The sequence below is a fragment of the Aplidium turbinatum genome, chromosome 1 (genome assembly GCF_918807975.1).
Source record: "Aplidium turbinatum chromosome 1, kaAplTurb1.1, whole genome shotgun sequence".
Taxonomy (NCBI): Eukaryota; Metazoa; Chordata; class Ascidiacea; order Aplousobranchia; family Polyclinidae; genus Aplidium; species Aplidium turbinatum.
In genome coordinates this window covers 63,123,556-63,140,664 of record NC_137472.1, presented here as the reverse complement: position 1 = coordinate 63,140,664, position 17,109 = coordinate 63,123,556, and the positions used below count along the sequence as shown (strand labels likewise).

The following is a 17,109-nucleotide window of genomic DNA, read 5'->3' as shown; positions in this document are numbered from 1 at the left end:
TCAGGTTGAAACCCTTGGTGACGTCACCACGCTAAAAGGAGTGAACCAACTTCTTGCTGAGCAACTCACCCAAGCACGACAGGTCAGTTGGGGCAGCTGGATAGTGAAACTACCTTTGTTGCGTAGCTTTTACGTTGTCACACGTTGAAACTGCAAAAATTAGATGCTTGTTATCTATTTTTCGAAAATGTAATGAATAGACATATATCCATTGTGGCAGCTCTTGTCTTTCACATTATCTGCTTTCAAAAAGCATTCCAAATTATTGCATGTCGCTTTCTATTAATATTAAATCTTCTGCAATCACGCCCTTCATTGTGACGTAACACCATACTTCTTCTACGACTGCCTTGCCTGAACCAGGCATCGACGGCCTCGGATACTTTTATCTAAAGCACAGAAGGTTGTGTTGTAAAAGTTTGAGCGAAGAGTTTTTCGCTTTTGACTTGTCATCGCATCAATCTTAAACTATGGAAGTTTTAAAATCATTTTTTCCTTGCATTTAAATATTGAATTACTGTCGACACAAGTTTAATTTATGTATGCGTTATTTGCTTTAATTAATTTAGGAAGTGGAAACCTTACAAAGTCTCTTGGAAGAAAAGTCGAGAGCGTATGAGAGGGAAGTGAGAGAATTAAGCAGAGAGAAGCAACAGCTTGATTTAAGATTGGCCAGCATGTCTGATGAACTGAACGCGTTACAAAGCGATCAATCGCGAAGGACAAGTGACAACAATTCGGAATTGAAAGGCATAAAAGGTAAAATCTAAACCGTCCAACACACAATAAAATCGAACATATCACAATACAGACATAATCGATATAACCTAAAAAATTTAAAAAGAAAATATGACCTTTGTTCAAAATTACAATTGTTCTTCCTAATTAAAGACATTATTCTTACTAACTTTAAAAAATAAAAACAATCTTATTCTATTTTAGACAGCAACATTTGTCTGTCGATGTTGTTTTGTCGTTTTGCCTTCATTTAAAACGTTGTAAATTAATTGTCTATATTCAGCTGAAATGGTATGGATGGATCAAGATCTTAAGGAAAAAAATCAAGAAGTTTCAATTTTAAAAGGAGAGTGTGCTGTCCTGGAAAACGGGTAAAAGCGAGCAGAAGATCAAATTAAAGTCCTGGAGGAGCAGTTGGAAGAGATGAAGAATGCAACAGTTGACAAGTAAGATGGATGTGTATTAAACTTGTGTATGTATTTTGTAATTTTACATATTTTTGAGTAGCTCATGACTTGGCCCTCTTCCAAACTAAACTGTTAAATATGAAGATCATGATCATCCTTTAGATAAGAAATGCACAGCACAGCAGTTATGAAAAGAAATTAAATTGCAAATATACCAAAATATTATCATTCTTATGTCGTTTTATTTGAACTTAACAATCAGCAGTTGTAGCTTACATCAGCTCAGTAGCCAAGTGGTTATCGCCTTTCGGCTGTTGTGCTGGTAGGGCTGAGATCGATTCCAGGTCGGGTCATACAAAAAACTTTAAAAAACAGTACCGATTGTGTTCTTTCTTGCATAACGCAGTAAGAATAAATGAGTAATAAGGTGATGACATTCAAAATCTTATTCGTCTAGTGCTGCTATACCATGCATTCCATTTGGTGCCTTGTAAATGGGACATTCAAGAATGACATGGTCAATAGTTTATTCCTCTACGCCGCACTCGCAGCCGATAAGGGAGAAATACTCCACTAGTACATATTGGGATGGGAGCGGCCGACTACTGTCCCAATTCTATTAAGCTTGACCGAAGTCGGCCGGGCCAGGTCCATACCATGGGGGCACGCCACCGAGATAGGTATAAAACCCTGGAGTTTATTATTCGTGGCACACCATGCTCTTTTCCAAGTGTCTTCTATGTATTGTGCTGCACTGTGGTGGTATAATCACTGAAATGGCTGTAATAGTTCAAGGGCAGCTGATACAAAAGGGGTGTCTTGAATTTAATCGCCAGGAAGATTCTTGAGGTAGGACGCTGAGTTTTGCATAGAGCAAGTGGTTAGAATCTTCTGATCGACGATCCAGGTGTATAGTGGTTTCCTTTCTGCGGAGGAAGCCATTTTATTGCTTCTCAATGTAGCAAAGACATCAAACCTTTCTTCAAGACGTCTTTACGTTTGATAAAGATTCCAAAGTTCGGTGTAATATCGTGTTTGGCGAAGTGACTTTTCGCTTTATCGCACAATTGGCAAGAAATACCTTGCTCAAAAAGTCAATAAATTAACTATATAAACCTGAGGGCTTTCCAGTAACCCATTGATTATAATGATTCTTCAAAGTGATTGATGCAAGACTATTCTTTAGCAACATGAGTATACGAAAAGTTAAGAAGAGGCTAAAACTAAAGAATAATTTATTTTTACACATCAGCAATTCTTAATTTAACAACACATAATTCTTAACAACACAATCAACTTTAACTTACTATTAACTTTAATGGTGTCCGAAGTTTTCTTCGTAAACAGTTCTTCTTAAAGCAATTCTTCGAAAGCAATTTTTCGTAAGCAATTCTTCGTAAAGTTAATTCTTTGTAAAACAATTCTTCCCAAAGCATTTATTCGTGCATGCAATGGAGATTTGATGTATACGAAGAAATGCTTTACGAAAAATTCTTTTACGGATTTCATTTCACCAACAACTGTTTACGAACAATTGTTTTACGAAGAATTGCTTACGAAGAATTGCTTTACGAAGAATTGTTTACGAAAAATTCGCCTATAACCAACTTTAATGCATTAAGCGCTTAAATACTTCCCTCCGATATAGTTTCACTCCTGATATTCTTCTGCCATAATGTTTTATTTAGAGTTCCGGTGACAGCGACAGTTCCGGGTCGGAAAACTCTCTTAATGCGGCTGCGAAGGAAATTAAATCATTGAAGCGTGACTTACAACGAGCTATCGAAGGTGATTAGTGATGGATTGATGTTATGGACAAGCATCCTTCGTTACTTTCAACATTAAATGCGTTTGTACAAAATGGAATGTCTTTTATGTTATTGACATGTTGGTCAACGTTTCTTCTTCATCGCTACTGCATCATTTCTCCAGCTTCACCGGAACAGTTTATTTTGGTCCCGATAGGGTCTCATGATGACGGTTGATTGCGGTGCTGGACGATTTCCATACGCGTATAACTACACATGGTGTTTCACCCTCATTTAAAAGTTAGACTGGGTTGAATATCATTGGAATAGATAACGGTGTAGAGCAGGGGTCACCAACCGTTTTTGCATGCGGGCCACTTTGGCACTAAGGAAAGCTGTGGCGGCCGCACTAGTAAAATGTTAGGTAGGTTGACTCTTATGCTAAAAAAGAACGCATTTCGTACCCAGTATCCAGCGTTACATGTTGTTCATATTTATGTCAGAATACCGCAGCAACAAAATTAATCGAACAACGCTACTGCCAGGCCAAGCTCCTTTTACAAAACTTTTGACTTCTTTGACAATGCCTAATAAACGAGGCCACTTGTTTTGCGCACTTATAGCGAGGCGAGCGGTTTCATCAGAATATTCATCGCCAAGCAAGAGTGGTGTTGTCACTTCGCTTCACAAAAGATATCTTGCAATTAACAATTTTAGTAAACAAGGAAATGTTTGACACATTGCAATACTGGCAACAATAGTGACCTACAAACATATCAGCGAAAAATAGGCTCCAATAACAGGGAAAAAGAAACCAGGCACCATGAAACAAATGCTTGTAGAAATCACCCAAAAATCGTAATTCTATCCTAATTCATAAACGGTCTTCCCTTTAAAAAAGGCAATGAGTTGGTTTTTCATCCTTTTTGTGAGAGTCTATAAAACCGTCTTTCTTTTGTTGTAGACAACTGTCACTTGCGATGCTTATCAGCGTGGCAAGAATTTGTTGATTAACAACATTTTGCAGAACTTGCTTCGGCAGTAGATATACTAAAATTGGAACGATACAGAGAAGATTAGCATGGCCCCTGCGCAAGGATGACACGCAAAATCGTGAAGCGGTCTATATTTCTTTAAAAAAAAAAGAAAAAAAAACATTTGCAGCACTAAGCTAAATATTTTCATAATACAATCAGAAAAAGTCTTTAAATTTATACATAATATTTTGCCAATTTATTATAAATTGAGTTGGCACACCGACCTATTTTGCCAACAAAAAGTTGCATAAAGAGAACACTGGTCGTGAAACACAATAACGGTGAAACGCACACTAGTGTTTACATGACATTTGTAAACTTAAAATAAGCAACCCTGTTCTCACAGACATTTTCGAAATTCGAAAACAGACGTTTTAATCAACCACTGGGACAGTGTGGCTGGACATCGCATTGGAATAACTTTAAGCAACCCCCACTTAGAACTATAATCTGATTGGTCGGTCGGTGGAATGGTATGCAAAGCGAAAATATGCTTCCCGGAAAGCATTTTTTGCCTTCGTACTCTTTAACTCCTCAAGAAAAGTATTTTTGGTTATACTTGTACGCTGATACCTTCCGCGGGCCGCAGCGATACAGCGTGGCGGGCCGCATGCGGCCCGCGGGCCGCCATTTGGTGACCCCTGGTGTAGAGAATTCATAGAGCAATGCCAATCTACAGTGATCGAGCAACTGAGTAAATAATTCAATTTGCTTAGAAATTGGAATTAAAGAAAAACACGTCAGTGATCTGAAGAAGAAATTCGTCGAGAGTCAGCGACTCGAACAGAAAGCTCGACAGGAAAGAGATGAATTGCAAGGGAAAGCCATCATCATGGAGTCATTGTAAGTAACAAACTAAATAGCATCAAAGTCCAAGTGAAATAAATTGAAGAGATTTTCCAATAAAAAGCATTGAACAAATTATATAGCACGTTCCTGTTGTTCAGATATTAGTTTACAAATTACGCCACTTGTCTTTTAACGCTTTAAAAAACATGGAAATGTGTGAAAGACTTTAGTGATGATAGAAGCTGAAGATAAATCCGGAACAGCTGTAAGCATAAGGTTTTTACGTTGCCTTCACAGTTACATTAGATTCTTGACAAAACTTCGTTTTCTAGAAACGATTCCAGCCAAGATTTATTAAAGGAGCTTGATGAGATGCGAGAGGAAAAGTTCAACCTTGAAAAACAGCTCAGCAACTTCCTAACGACCAAGACAAGTCAAACTCCACCGGCTACCCTTTCGTTGCCTGAAGATCTTGACAGGTAATCTGGCAACACTGTACTAATATATGCTTTAATTTTGGTTGATTAAAACTGTGATAAACCGCATCCTTAATTCTTCAGGAATACGTTACTGCTGAAGCTATTTTCACAGAAAAATATCTCTAAGTGTAAAAATTCTTCTTTGTTGTAAGCACAAAATTGAGTGGTGTTACACCCCCTAACATAATTATGCTTGTTCAACGAATTACACAGTCGGCATATTTTGTAGCTGGAAACAGAAATTTTCTTTAGAAAGTATGGTAGTTCACTTTACTAGCATGCTCTTATGAGAAAGTATAGCATGAGATGGAAGATTATAAATTTTAATCATAACCCACAGAATGTTTTACAGAGATCTGGAAAACCAGTACCGCACAGTATGTGAACGAAACAAATGGCTGGAAACAAGGATTGCAACCTTACAACGCGAAATCGAGCTCATCCGCGACCAGAACACATTGTTGCAGGAACAACGGAACAATGCGGAGCGCGAAGCCGCTAAGTTGCAGGATGAACTGAAGGTTCTGAAAGAATATAACTTACCGCATCAAAAAACAATGAAGTTTTTTGTATGATATGACAATAATTTAGTGTAATCAATACAGACATTAATTCTTTGCGCATTGCTACTCCGATGACATAGGAAACGCATCGAAGGAGCAGAGAGGGGTTTCATTTCAAGGTGTTGGGAGTTGAAATGGCTGCAAAGAAAATTTCTTTAAAACTTTAAGAAAATTGTGATGGGAAAAGTTATTGAAGCGAAATATTAACTGATGTTTGACAAAACTGTGGAAAGATTTGAATGTTTGTGGGCGGCAACTTGTAGACAAATCGAAACAACTTAAACAATTGGTTTTAGTACTTTTCACATGACCAAGCTTGCAAGGCGATGGAAGCTTTGCTCAAATCTTCAACGTATTTAACATCCGGGACGCCGACCACACCCCACCTTGTAGGGCATTGTTCAAGCCAATGCAAATTCTAGCAGAGAACTTTCGAAGAAATTAAGTTAAAAATGTTTATGCGGTAAACTTTCCTCACTCTTGTTCTTGCGTTTAAGGCCGCCGCAGTCACGTTGTTGCATCCAATCACGGCAGCCAACGGATTGTGTGTTCATAGAGCCTCATCATTGTGTGTTCATCCTCATGTGACGTTTCACGCATCAGTTTCATCCAGCTCACACTAAGTAGAGTATGTCAACCGGGGTGCGGAAATGATGGCACTGTGAAGAGCGAAATACTGAAACAAAATAAGTGACATTGCCGACAAATGTTCAACAAGAACAGCACATACAGGCAAAGGTTACGGTCTACAAGCAACCTCATACAAATTCAATTTCAAATAAACATTAAATTTTACCAGGGAACCAATTAAATTATATTTAGAGTCTAAGCAACATAACAAAAAACATTTTTTCTCAATTGGGCAAAATTAGATCAACTACAACTAAAAAAACGAGTAGAGTAACATGAAAGAATAGCAGCGCGATGAATAGCCTACGCGATTTCATGTTGGATAATTGTCTTTGGCGACTTTGATCATAAGCAAATTTTCAAGAATTTTCCTTCTGTATTCTATTGTAGAAACTAAATGGAGCGTAAAATTGAGTTGACCCCATTGGCGCAAACCAAAATTCAGTGTTTGCACGCAATAATTGTGACATCACAGAGTTGCTATTTTTGTAATTCTATCCCGAGTTGTTTGTTCAAAAATATCTGCCTTTGAAAAATTATTTCTAGTAGAAAGTTGCACATAGCTCGAAGCTGTAAGATTTGCCAAGTCATATCCAATATATATAAAGTATAAGAAAAAAATAGGTTGAATAGGCCTACTTTAACATATTAACGTCCACCTTGTAGAGTACCGTACAAGTCAATTCAAAGAGAAACAAGAATTTATTTGCTAAACTTCCATGTTTGATCAACTACACCATTAATAGTTTTCAAAGTATTCATGTCCAGCTTGAAATTATCTATAATTATATAAACAGCATAGTACAGTAATATTTACAGCAGTTCACTTTAGAAAATGACAAAATTGTTATGTGGTTGCCAAGAAACGAATTAGTCTGCGAAATTAGTCTACGAGCAGTAATAATGACAATTTTTATGCAAATTATGAAGGTAATTGGGTCATACAATATTCAAAGAAAATACATTAAAAGCATTCCGGGAAGTATTTAAATTCAAACAATAAAAATGGGGGTCAGTCAAGCTGACATACGCCCAAATCTGGGACCAGTCAAGCCGGCCTCCTGTAGAATGATCCGAGCGAGCCGGATGCAAGATACTTCAAACCACTAATTCAAATATATAAAGTATGATTTGAAAAACAATGAAGACTATTAATACTACAAAAAGTGCTCAATGCTAAGCAAAAAGGCAAAGCAGAGCGAATTAAATCAAATATAGTTATTACTATCTGAAGCCTTTACAAATTGTTTCACCTAACGGATCATCAGAAGGTCTTATTCAAATATAATAATCTATTTAAATAAGACCTTCTGATGCTCCGTTAGGTGAAACAATTTGTAAAGGCTTCAGATAGTAATAACTATATTTGATTTAAAGTATGATTTGAATTTCTCTCAATAAAGCTGAACAATTTATTGTCAAACTCAACAATACCAGCTTATTAGCAAACAATAAGGTATTGCGACCGTGACAATATTTTAATTTGATTACTTATTTCTGTCTCAAGCACGTTTTAACGTTCACGTTTTGTCGCTTTTACCTTTTCTCGACCTTTGCTATGTTGACGTGTATTGTTTTTGTTGTGATGGTCAGAAATAAAAAAAAACAAAAAACTCAACAACTTAATGCTCAATATAAAGCCATAAACAAACATTATAGAGCGAATGCAATTCATTTATTAATTACCAGTTTTATTAACCGGATTCCTTTAACAGTGAACCCATGACCTGGTAAAGCTTTACTTTATGAATTGTGAATCATTAAAATTTTCAACGCGTTTTTCATATTCGTGGCCAACTGGGTAACAGGGAGGTTTGTCGATTTATCGCGATAGGTTCAGGCAGGTGTCGCCCTTCTTTTCAGTGACTGCGCCTGAAATGTTTAGAGATGGTTTTTTATACTGTAGGCTAAGTGTAATCGTTCAAGAAGTGGGCCATGAAAGCATTAAGTTTAAAACACAAAGTCTTCATGGCAAACCACATCGGTGCATACACTCTGATTATGAACGTCACAAGCGTCTTTTCATTTTAGATGGACCGTTAACACCGACGTAACAGCGCAGGATTCTGTTCGCATTGGTTAGCCATTGTGGGTGATTGAGCAGACCAGGATTCCCTGTTATTAATTGTATTGGGCATTCACCCTTGTCTATGGCATCACACAGATGTACAAATACAAGTCTCAAAAGAAGTTCGTTGGCATGTAACTTACAGACAAACCATCAATGAAGCGGACGTCCAAATGACTCTTCCAGTCTCCGTATAATATCACCCATAACTCCCGTGTTTAATGCCGTTCCATCACATCCAACGGCTACTATTACGCCATAATCAACACCCTTTTCATCGAGACTCCCTATGACAGCTGAAGTTATTGATTTACTTGATCCATTAGTTGCCACTACATGAGAGAATTATCCGGAACCTGGCTCTGAAATGATGCTGATATGTTCTTCGATCACCGTTTTTCGGTGATATTTTCCATCAATATCTATCACTTTTTTATTGTTTTGTCCTTTCTGCCATCAAAACACAATCCTGGTATATCAGTCATTCCTTTCTTTTGCAATCTTTCTCGTGTTTTTGTTCTCTCTCTGCAAATCTTAGTTCGGTCAATTATTCTGGATTCATTTTTTGGAGAGATAATTCCCACGTTTTTCAAAACGGCTGAAGCGATCATAGCAGCAGAGCTATCAGAGACACCTGTGTGATGGCATTCTTTTGCCACTGATAGCAGAGACTTAGTGATTTTATCGTCAATTGGAGGTGTTTCTGGGAACCTTTTCGTCTTGTTTGATGGACGTGGCTTGTAAATTGTGTCTGTATTATCATCACTAATATCCTTGCTATCGTCATAACTACTATCACTAAGAGCAGTGACGTGAACTTCTTTAGAGAAAACTTTATGCTTCTCACGACGTATCAGCCAGGGGCGTTGACATGGGGGTCTAGGTGGTACTTTTGGACCCGGGCTCGGAATATTTAAGGGGCCCGGATTTAAAAGATTTGACGCGACTCCAAACATTATCAATATCTTAATATAATCAGATCTAAAGGAATTGCCAACAGAGGTTAAAACAGCCCCTTAAGCCGTCAGATGGTAAAGTACCGGGCCCCCTCCTGGCCGGGTACCGGCCCACTACAGTTCTGTGGTTTTAAAATAGCCACTTCAGCCAACAAACAGTAAAATAAGAATTTAGTCTAGTACTGTATAGTGATCTCCCTAACCACGAATATTTCCCTAACAACGAATAATATTAACCCGAAACACGAATTTCAAAATAAGCTAATGTTTGTTTAAACTCAAAAACTGAAATGGCACAAGTAAGAAGATTGCTACCCCTATTTCTGGACTAAAAATTATACCAAAACCGCTTTTCAGATTGTAGCAATCATCAAATGTTTTAGTTAGGCTAAACTAGGCCTACCATATTTTCATCACCCAAAAAGAGGACATGTTCAGTAAGCAAGTAAAATGCCAGTGGATTTTTACGTCTAAACAATTCTTACATCTTCTTAGATGATTATAGGCCTATGTAGCAGAAGTGACAAATGAAAAGCATAACATATTTATTTGTCAGATTCAGTCAATGAACATTTTGCTGTTCATTTGATTTTCTCAACAGAAAACATGCGTTTTGCATTTTGAGCCATAGCTTATTGCAGATGAAGAATTGCTCGATTTTTAACAATTCATTAAAATAAATCTATAGTTTTGCAATATTTGAACTATTCTGTCCATTTTCTAATATGCCATCATTTAAACAAAGCTAATGCAAGCTAGCTATTAAGTTTAAGACGCCTTTGCACTAGCTTTGGTTTAGATCGAACAGTTTAACATCATCAATGCCAACATTTTTCTCTGACAGATACTTCCACACAGCACTGAAAAGCGTTAACCTATTCTTTGGTGTAAGACAACATAAGCAATATAAGCATCCAATCAAAGGATGTGAACTCGAAAAATGAAATTAGCGGTCTATAGCCTACATCCAAACAGGCAAAACAAAAGTCGAACAATAAAAATACATCTGACATGGTCATTGAGTAACACTTCCTTCGTTTGCCACAGAAATAAATGTATCCACCATATTCACAGCAAGCAATGTATTGTCAACTTCAAAGTCAATAAACACTTTTCTTAAACAAGGATAACCTACTTCTGCCACAGCTCACAGAAAACATAGGCTACTTTTCTTTTTTGGTATCGTTGCTTAGCCTTATTTAGCTTTCGCCAAGGTCACATAAAAATAAAACCTTGTTGAAAATGATAGCAATGCAAAAAAGAGGACATTTGAGCATTTTCAAGTGTCCTCGGAGGACAATTCATTTTTTATGAAAAAAGAGGACAAATCCTCCTAAAAGAGGATATATGGTAGCCCTAGGCTAAACCTTTCCCAAATCAAATTTAAAACTTTTTGACTGTCTACAGTAACTTTGCTGTAAATTTGTCTTCTGGTGAGCCTAGAATGACCAGTGAAACATCAATGGAATCGGGAAGTAATAATCAAGTGCCAAGTGACAAATAAAAGTTCAAAAAAACAATCGCTGAATAGAGATAGTAAGTTTGGCGGTTCGGGAAATTTTAAATTGCGCAAGATCTGTTAAACAACCATGCTTTTGGCATATCGGGTTTGATCTACAGTATTCCTCTTAATTTTCTACTTTGAACGGCATGTGTCATCCCCATTTTAAGAGCAACCTTTATATTCATAACATTGTCGATGAAAGGGGCCCGAAAATAAATTGGTACCGGGCACGAGAAATCCTGTCAACGGCCCTGGTACCAGCTGAGCATTATCTCGAAAGTTTTTCGCAGCCGTATGGTTTCCACTTCTTCAATCTTCATTTCCACCGAGGAACATTTGTCTTGGTCCCCTCTGATCTTCCAGAAACACTAATTCTTCAATTGGCATTTTGTCAGGTCTAGCACAGTCACAACTGTCAAAATTGGCACATCTACACTTCGAAATGTCTAACAGTTTATCAGCGTCTCAGTTTAGTAGGTCAACGTAACATGTATGTGACGTCACAGTATGGAACGATCAGTCGATCATGCGAGATGCCCGCAATTTACTAATATACGAACACAAAAAGGTGGTAATGTATTGACGTAATACACGCAATGTAGAAGGAAATAGCAAATTTTCAAGTGGCTGGTGGCTGATCAAGATGTCGTCAGATTACATTATAATTTTGCACAATTGGTTTTAGCATTAACTGGAAAGTTTTCCAACTCCAAGAACTAATAAAATTTTTATACAAAGTGTTTCCATTACACCCTAGACTGCTTGTGCTTTACCTTCTTTAAAGATTATTCATACCACTTTAGTTGTGCCAAATGTTTTGAATTCAGATTGAAAACATCTTACTTTGATTCTGCAATCGTGTATGAACCAATTCCGTCTTTGAGCACGTCTTCTGAGTCAACCTTTTCAGGATATCTCTTTCCGTTTGGTGTGTTTAGAAAACAACTCACGGTATGTATTGAGTTAGCTTGCAATACGAGTTTAGCTTCAAACAATGATGGAAATCACGCTGCATATTTCCTCGTCATGTGACGGAAATATCTCACTGCGCTGAATTGCAATTCATCCTACTTGAGTCATAACTTGCACAGTAATTTATTGTAGCAAGTCTGCTGCAATAACAAGCCATTACTTTACTTTGGAACGACTTTAATGCACTTCTTGCAATTTTCCAATATTATTTATGCCACTTGTTAATAAACGTTGGCATAGAAAACTTTTCCTTTAGGGCATGATTTGTTGAAACCACTTTTCACTAAACCAGCAATCAACTGAATGCACCTTGGAATGGTGAAAGTTTGATACAAAGCCTTATAAAAGGGTTGTGAATGCATCATAGGATATATTTTGCATTGAAAAATTTTTTTATTGAACAACCGTCTATTTAATTTTCGAAATGGTAGAAACAATACACTTTCTTAAAGTTAGTACATGGCAGCACATACCGTCTTGGATTTTACTTGACTGTGATCCTAGAATCCGACCAAAACAATGAGGAACAATTGAAACCTCGAATGTAAAATGGTGACACATTCGAAGCGAAACGGGTAACAATGAGATCTGTCGATTTATTGCAATTGGTTGAGGCAATTATGAGGCTACATTCTTCCCTGTCAACTGCAACCTTTAATAAATTTGTCGTTTAAATTGATGGTTTGTGGAGATCGTTATCCTCGGACTAAAACAGCTTCTTTGAGAGCCCAGTCCTGTCATGTTTCCCTTGCTAGTAGAAAGTTTGAACCACTGATGCAGTGATGCGGGACCTAGCAAGATCGACATGGTGAAGTTTTCGATTGGTGTGTTCTGTGAATTATTCCAACCACTTAGTGCTGTTGTGTGGATAACTGGCCTGATATGCGTTGTTAAAGCGCGCACACCGAGAGTCGAACCAGCGCTGCTTGATCTTGAAATGTCTTCGTTAGTAGTCGGGGCTAACCCAAGTGAGATATCTGGGTGGACTCCACATCAGAAAACACATCAGACAACTGAGTATCTGAGTTTATGAACAGTGGTTGCCGACGGGAAGAGAAACTTTTGTGTCAACTTTTCGAACTGTCTTTTAGCAAAGCATCGCATCTTACCAAGACACAGGTGCCTGATTTCGCTAGGTGTCGCATCCTCATTTTTGCAAGCATCGTACAGGAGTTCACACAACTCACCCTCACAGCCACAAAACCATGTTGCTTGGTTTCAAGAATTTTCGGTCTGTATTCTATTGTAAAACTTAAATGGAACGTAAAATTGAGTTGAAACCATTAGCGTAAACCAAAATATTTTCAGTGTTTGCACGCGATAATTGTGACATCACAGAGTTGCTATTTTTGTAATTCTATCCTGTAGTTGTCTGTTGTCTGTTCAAAAATATCTTCCTTTGAAAAATTGTTTCGAGTAGAAAGTTGCACATAGCTCGAAGCTGCAAGATTTGCAAAGTCATATCCAATATATAGACTATGGTTTGAATTTCTCTCAATAAAACTGAACAATTTATTGTCAAACTCAACCATACCAGCTTATTAGCAAACAATAAAATATTGCGACCGTGACAATATTTTAATTTAATGACTTGTTTCTGTCTCAAGCACGTTTTAACGTTCGCGTTTTGTCGCTTCTACCTTTTCTAGACCTTTTCTATATTTACGTGTATTGTTTTTTAATATGGTGGTCAGATATAAAAAAACAACTCAACTCAATGCCGTCCCAATGTAAAAAAAACAAAAAACTCAACAACTTAATGCTCAATATATAAAGCCATAAACAAACATTATAGAGCGAATGTAATTTATTTATTAATTACGAGTTTTTATAAACCGGATGGATTCCTTCAACAGTAAACCCATGACCTGGTAAAGCTTTACTTTATGAATTGTGAATCATTAAAATTTCCAACGTGGTTTTCATATTCGTGGCCAGGCCAACTGGGTAACAAGCTTATTTGTCGATTTATCGCAATAGGTTCTGGCAATATGCAAAAACGAGTAGAGTAACATGAAAGAATAGCAGCGCGATCAATGCGCGATTTCGTGTTGGATAATTGTCTTTGGCGACTTTGATCTTAAGTAAGTTTTTAAGAATTTTCCGTCTGTACTCTATTGTAGAAACTGAATGGAGCGTAACATTCAGTTGACCAAAATATTTCCATTGTTCACACGCGATAATTGTGACATCACAGAGCTGCAATTGTAATTCTATCCCGAGTTGTTTGTTCTAGAATAATATTTTTTTCAAAAATTGTTTCGAGTAGAAAGTTGTACATACAGCAGCTCGAAGCTGCAAAATTTGCCAAGTTATATCCAATATATAGAGAAGTGGTTCTTAACCTTTACTAACCTGCTGAACCCTTACGCCAGTGCTTCTCAACCCCTGGGTCGCGACGCAAAACTGGGTTGCTGCAAGATACGCCTAACCAGTAACCACTATACTTTAGTTTTCGTAATTTCTACTTTTCAAACTACGTTTCAGGTTTCACCCCACGATTTTTCCACACTCATTTTGCGGTGAAGTGTACACAACAGTAGGCTTACACACTAGCCCAGGGAATTGTCACAATCAATTGCTTTAAAAATCACACACAACAAATACAATTAATTGCTAAAACTGGACAATCACTTGTATTAAACCTTATCAAATAAAAAAATTAATGGATTTCCCGCACCCCTTTCAATCTTCGAACATCACTTGTGTACCGGTAAATTCGTCAATTACTTAAGCTCAGTAGCGTAGCCAGGAATTTTGAAAGGGGGGGTTTTGACGACCCAGCGGCGGGGGGTCTGGCCTCCCCCAAAAAATTTTAAAAAATTACTTTGAATTTGGTGCATTCTGAGAGCATTTTCAACAAAAATGTGGGTATGAATATTCCTGCAAATTGGTGCTGTCCGGTGGCATAGAAAAAGGATAAGATCATGTTTTTTTCGGCATTTTTCGGAAATAAAGCTAACTCTATGTTTTGTTGTTGCTAATTCCTGGCTGAGATGTTTGAATGTTTGGTATTGGCAAAACTCGCACTTTTAACGCAGTTTTGTTTAAAATTAGGCAATTTTTTTTTTAGACTGAAAGCATCATTCTCAATATCGTGACGTCACACGCGTGCCAAAGTGGGGGTTGTAACCCCCAAAACCCCCCTCCCTCCCCTTGGCTACGTCACTGTTTAAGCTTATATGGTTACTATGTTCACCTTTTTGTATTGCTTTGGAAACAACAACACGAGGCGAAGATGTCTTTGCTTTGGCCGCCTCATTTATGAATGAAGAAGGGTTAGAGTAGACAAAATGTTCCAGTATTTGCAGTGATGGAGTTTCAGCTATGCTCGGATCCGGCAAAGGTTTTACTGCTCATGTGAAAGAAGTGAATCCTAATGTACTCGTCAGTCACTGTTTCGTCCATCGATAGAATTTAGCATCTTGCAGACTTTCAATCGGATTGGGAACTGTCATGCAAGATGTAATTCACATCGTCAACTTCATAAAGGCCAAATCACTGAACTCACGACTATTTGTATGCGAAGATTTTAATGCAGAATACAGACATCTGTTGTACTTTCCTGATGTGAGATAGTTATCTCGTGGCAAAATAGGCTATTGGAGAAATTTGTAACTCTGCGCAAGGAGTTACATGTGCAATTTTTGATAAACAAGAAGCAAAGCTTGGCAGAAAAGTTTGCTTATCAAAAGTGACTTTTGTTTGTAGCGTATATTTCTGATATATTTTTGCAGCTGAAAATCTTGAATAAATCTTTGCAAAGACCAAACATAATGTTGGTCGATGTATCTGAAAAACTGATTGCTTTTACGGAAAATCTGAAGTTGTGGAACAGGAAGATCGCGTCCCAAAAAACAGCATCATTTACTGCTTTGAACCAGTTACTGGAAGATACGGAATTAGGCTTTGAGGATGTCAAGTTTGTCATAGAAAGGCATTTGGGTTACTTGACATGAGAATTTGATATGATTATTCCTAAATATGAGTGTGGATAATTTTTTCATGCTTACAAAACGTTGTGCGAAACGTAGTTTGGGAAACAGGGTCGCCAAATTTTCGCTATTAATTTAACCTTAGTATTTGGGTCGACACAAATAAAGGTTTAGAAGCACTGCCTTACGCTAATCTGCAAGCTTTCGTTAAGCCCCAAATTTTCGCTGAGTCACAAAAACAAAAGCCTACCGTAAACCGGGGCTACTTTGAACGCCAGGGTAACTTTGAACATTTTTTTTTATTTTGTTTGTTCATTGTATGTTTACCTAAAAACGTATCTTCGCTTATTTTATTTTTCTGTTTAGCAGTCAATTTGTAAATAGTGTATGGTAAACTATTTATGGAAACCCTTTCTGTTCGAAAAAAAAGAAGATTGCTGCTTTGAGACTAGTTTGCTTTCAACCTCGATTTTGAGGGAAATAATCAGTTTTGGCAAGGTAAGAATACTTCACTGTGTGTTTGAGTGGTTTTAACGCTTTTGGCCAAGACCTTTTTATCAATTGAAGGGTAAGTCATAAGCAAGTTATATCAATATGCACATCGAGTTTTTTTGTAGTAGTTTTGAAAAGCTTGAGTCATATGCTAGATGGGGTTACTTTGAACAGTATTCTGGGGTTACTTTGAACGTCAAAAGTGGATTTCGAAAATGCGGTATTCATCCTTTCGATCCGCAAAAAGTGTTGGAACGGCTTCCAGACTATGATTTGAATGAAAATGGCGATGCCAGTACCGGTACCGACACAGCTCGCAGAGTGTCAGATGCAGTTCTTGGAGTGCTCAGAATGATGTGGATGAGGACAGACCAAAGAAGAGAAGAAAGAAGATCAATACCATTCCAGGGAAAAGCATCACATGTGATGAGATAGCAGAAGCAGGTGAGCACCAGAGCACATACCGGTAACCATTCTTTTATTTCTAGAATCCTCTGTTTTGTTAGTTTTATTGCAAAGGTTAAATAACTTAATTTTATGTACCAGTACTGGTATTGGTGTCTAATATATTTCTGCTATGAAAGCACATCATTAACTTCATTCGATTTCATTGCACTGCTGTTCTGGATAAATATTTTTGCAGGCACATCTAAAAGTGCAACTGCAGTTACCGGTACGGACGGTGAAGATGAATCGGAAGGCGATGAGTCGTATGAGGACGAAAGCATAGAAGATGGTGCTTCAGAGGATGATACGGTTTCTGATGATGATATTGAAGAAAATGAAGCAGA

General features: G+C 37.5%; 3 protein-coding genes and 1 non-coding gene across 5 annotated transcripts in view; 3 read left to right on the top strand and 1 right to left on the bottom strand.

Annotated features, from left to right (window-relative positions):
* Positions 1-17,109, top strand: part of LOC145786235 (uncharacterized) — a 370,479-nt gene that overhangs the window by 111,502 nt on the left and 241,868 nt on the right. The window lies entirely within an intron of this gene.
* Positions 1-17,109, bottom strand: part of LOC145766021 (ATP-citrate synthase-like) — a 363,348-nt gene that overhangs the window by 197,237 nt on the left and 149,002 nt on the right. The window lies entirely within an intron of this gene.
* The window catches only part of LOC145788470 (uncharacterized), a 181,011-nt gene that overhangs the window by 85,140 nt on the left and 78,762 nt on the right, over positions 1-17,109 (top strand). The window contains exons 7-11 of one of the 2 annotated variants that reach the window (XM_082576002.1): positions 5-82; positions 570-759; positions 1,022-1,184; positions 2,834-2,933; positions 4,647-4,767. In XM_082576002.1, coding sequence (XP_082432128.1) covers positions 5-82; positions 570-759; positions 1,022-1,113 — 360 coding nt within the window. In that variant the 3' untranslated portion in view covers positions 1,114-1,184; positions 2,834-2,933; positions 4,647-4,767. Of the gene's footprint in view, positions 1-4; positions 83-569; positions 760-1,021; positions 1,185-2,833; positions 2,934-4,646; positions 4,768-17,109 lie in introns of those variants that run through there. The other variant, XM_082576058.1, reaches the window with a different exon arrangement.
* LOC145785011 (U6 spliceosomal RNA) lies at positions 3,924-4,026 on the top strand. The gene has a single exon (XR_014291101.1). It is a non-coding gene; the product is annotated as a U6 spliceosomal RNA (small nuclear RNA).